This window comes from Nicotiana sylvestris, chromosome 12, assembly GCF_000393655.2.
Source record: "Nicotiana sylvestris chromosome 12, ASM39365v2, whole genome shotgun sequence".
NCBI lineage: Eukaryota > Viridiplantae > Streptophyta > Magnoliopsida > Solanales > Solanaceae > Nicotiana > Nicotiana sylvestris.
Window position 1 is genome coordinate 114,533,766 of NC_091068.1, and position 3,378 is coordinate 114,537,143.

A 3,378-nucleotide genomic window follows, 5' to 3' on the forward strand; every position below is an offset into this window, starting at 1 on the left:
GGTGTTCTCTAAGATCGACTTGAGGTCAAGTTATCATCAGTTGAAGATTGGGGACTCAGATTTTCTGAAGACTGCTTTCCGTACTAGATATGGTCAATATGCGTTTCTAGTGATGTCCTTCGGCTTGACCAATGCCCCAGCGGCATTTATGGATTTGATGAGCAGGGTGTTCAAGCCTTATATTGATTCGTTCGTCATTGTCTTCATTGATGACATCTTTATCTACTCACGTAGCCTGCGGGAACACAAGCATTATTTGAGATTAGTGCTCCAGACTTTGTGGGAATAGAAGTTGTATGTTAAGTTCTCCAAGTGTGAGTTTTGGTTAAATTTTTGTGGCATTCTTGGAGCATGTTGTATCAGGCAAGGGTATTAAGGTCGATCCCAAGAACATTGAGGCAGTTTAGGGTTGGCCTCGTCCTACTTCAGTGACCGAGATCAGGAGTTTCTTGGGGTTGGCAGGTTATTATCGCCGGTTAGTGGAGGGCTTCTCATCTATTGCAGCACCATTGACTAGATTAACCCAGAAGGGTGCTCAGTACCATTGGACCGATGATTATGAGGCAAGCTTTCATAAGCTCAAGACGGCCTTAACTACAGCACCAGTTCTAGTGTTGCCTTTCGGTTTGGGGATGTATATTGTGTATTGTGATGCCTTACGTGTTGGCTTGGGTTGTGTATTGATGCAGGAGGGGCGAGTTATTGCATATGCTTCATGTCAGCTGAATCCCCATGAGAAAAATTATCCTATACACGATTTTGAGTTGGCCTAGATTGTTCATGCTCTTAAGATGTGGAGGCATTATCTATATGGGGTGCCATGTGAGGTTTACACTGATCAATGTAGTTTGCAGCACTTGTTCAAGCAAAGGGATCTCAATTTGAGGCAGCGCAGATGGCTTGAGTTACTGAAGGACTATGACATTATTATTCTTTATCATCCGGGCAAGGCTAATGTAGTCACGGATTCCTTGAGCAGGAAGGCATAGAGTATGGGTAGTTTTGCATTCATTTCAGCACATGAGAGGCAACTAGCTTTGGACATTCAGTCCTTGGCTAACCTAATGGTAAGGTTGGATATTTGGGAGCCCAGCTGAGTTCTTGCATGTGTTGTTGCCCAGTCTTCACTATTGGAGCAAATCAAGGCTCGACAGTTTAATGATCTGCACTTGGTAGTTCTTAGAGAGACGGTACTACAGGGTAGTGCCAAGGAAGTTTCTATTGGCGAGGATGGTGTCCTGCGACTCAAGGGTCGTCTATGTGTTCCTAATGTCGATGGCTTAAGGGAGAGGATTCTAGAGGAGGAACACAGTTCTCGATATTCCATTCATCCAGGTGCTACGAAGATGTATCGGGACCTGAGACAACATTATTGGTGGCTTCGGATGAAGAAAGACACAGTTGAGTATGTAGTTAGATACCTAAATTGCCAACAGGTTAAGTATTAGCACCAGAGACTAGGTGGCTTACTCCAGCAGATGACTATACCAGAGTGGAAATGGGAACACATTACTATGGACTTCGTAGTTGGGTTGCTGTGGAACTTGCGAAAGTTTGATTTAGTTTGGGTCACTATCGACATGTTGACTAAATCGGCACACTTCATTCCGGTTGTGACTACTTATACTTCAAAGATGTTGGCCCAGATTTATATTTGGGAGATAGTTCGGTTGCATGGGGTGCCTCTTTCCATCATATCATATAGAGGCCATCAGTTCACTTTGCATTTCGTGAGAGCCGTATAGAGTGAGTTGGGGACCCGTATAGAGCTCAGCACTGCATTTCATCCACAGACCGATGGGACATCGGAGCGGACAGTTCAGATCTTGGAGGCATGCTCAGAGCATGTGTGATTGACTTTGGGGGACAATGGGATCAGTTCTTGCCTTTGGTCGAGTTTGCTTACAACAATAATTATCAGTCCAGTATCGAGATGGCTCCATTTGAGGCCTTATATGGTCGGCAATTTCGTTCTCTCATTAGGTGGTTTGAGCCCAGCGAGGCTAAATTATAGGGTACTTATTTGGTAAATGATGCCTTGAAAAAGGTAAAGTTGATTCAGGAATGACTTCTTACAGCACTGTCCAAATACAATAGTTCCTGGATCAGAAGGCGTGTGATTTGTCCTTTATGGTAGGCAAGAAGGTTCTCTTGAAAGTCTCGTTGATGAAGGGTATTATGAGATTCGGGAGGAAGGGTAAGCTGAGCCCCAAGTTTATATGCCCATTTGAGGTGTTGAGGCGAGTTGGGGAGGTTGCTTATGAGCTTGATCTACCTCTCAGCCTATCAGAGGTTCATCCAGTTTTTCACGTGTCTATGCTCTGGAGGTATCACACCGACTTGTCACATGTGTTAGAATTTAGCACTATTCAGCTAGATGAGAGCTTGGGTTATGAGGAGGAGCTAGTTGCCATTGTTGCTAGACAGGATCACCAGTTGAGATCCAAGAGGATTTCCGTAGTAAGGGTCTAATGGAGGGGCCAATTAGTCAAGGTGGAGACCTGGGAGAGGACATGCGGGGCAGATATCCACACTTATTCAGCACTTCAGGTATGAATCTAAACTCGTTCGAGGACGAACGTTTGTTTAAGAGGTAGAGAATGTAACGACCTGACTGGTAGTTTTGCTTTCTAGAACCTCGTTCTCCTAAATAAGACTTTCTGTACATGCTTTTACTATTTTATTACTTGTGGAGATGGTTAGTTCGGGATTTGGAAGGGTTCGGGTTGAAAATTGGAACACTTGGTTCCTTAAGGTCGGCTTAAAAGCCAAGTTTAACTTCGATCAATATTTTGAGTAAATGTCCTCATAATCGGGATTTGACTGTTCCAATAGGTTCGTATGATGATTTCGGACTTGGTCATATGTTTGGATCGGGTTTTGGATAACCCGGGAGTGTTTCGATGCCTAATAGTGAAAGTTGGTTCTTGAAGGTTTTAGAAGTTCTTTAAATTTGGTTTGGAGCGGGTTTTGGTGATATCGAGGTCCAAACGGAATTCCGAGACCAAGAATAGTTCTGTAATGTCATTTAAGACTTGCACGCAAAATTTGGTGTCATTCTGAATAGTTTAAGTACGTGTCGGTGCATTGAAAGTAAATTGAAGAACTTGAAGTTCATAAGTTTGATTCAATTAGTTTTGGCATGTGATTCTTAGCTTTAATATTGTTTCGGGCATTCTGAGAGTTCGAGTGAGTCTGTTTTATCATTCCAGACTTGTGAGTCCATTCAGGGGGGGCCCCGAGTGGCAATTGAACGAGGCTCGGACCAAGTTGGAAACTTGGAGCAAGAGCTGAAGCTCCCCAGTTCTATCATAATCGCACTTGCACTTGGCCAGCCGCAGGAGCGAGCCATGAGCCGGAGAAGTGGAAATGCGAAGA

General features: G+C 44.0%; 1 protein-coding gene across 1 annotated transcript; it reads left to right on the top strand.

The window, feature by feature from the left end:
* Nucleotides 1-992: 992 nt before the first annotated feature.
* On the top strand, nt 993-2,472 carry LOC138883573 (uncharacterized). Its single transcript, XM_070164268.1, has 3 exons — nt 993-1,067; nt 1,200-1,436; nt 2,098-2,472. Exons 1-3 carry the CDS (start codon nt 993-995, stop codon nt 2,470-2,472), a joined length of 687 nt encoding a protein of 228 aa, XP_070020369.1.
* The last annotated feature ends 906 nt before the right edge of the window (nt 2,473-3,378 follow it).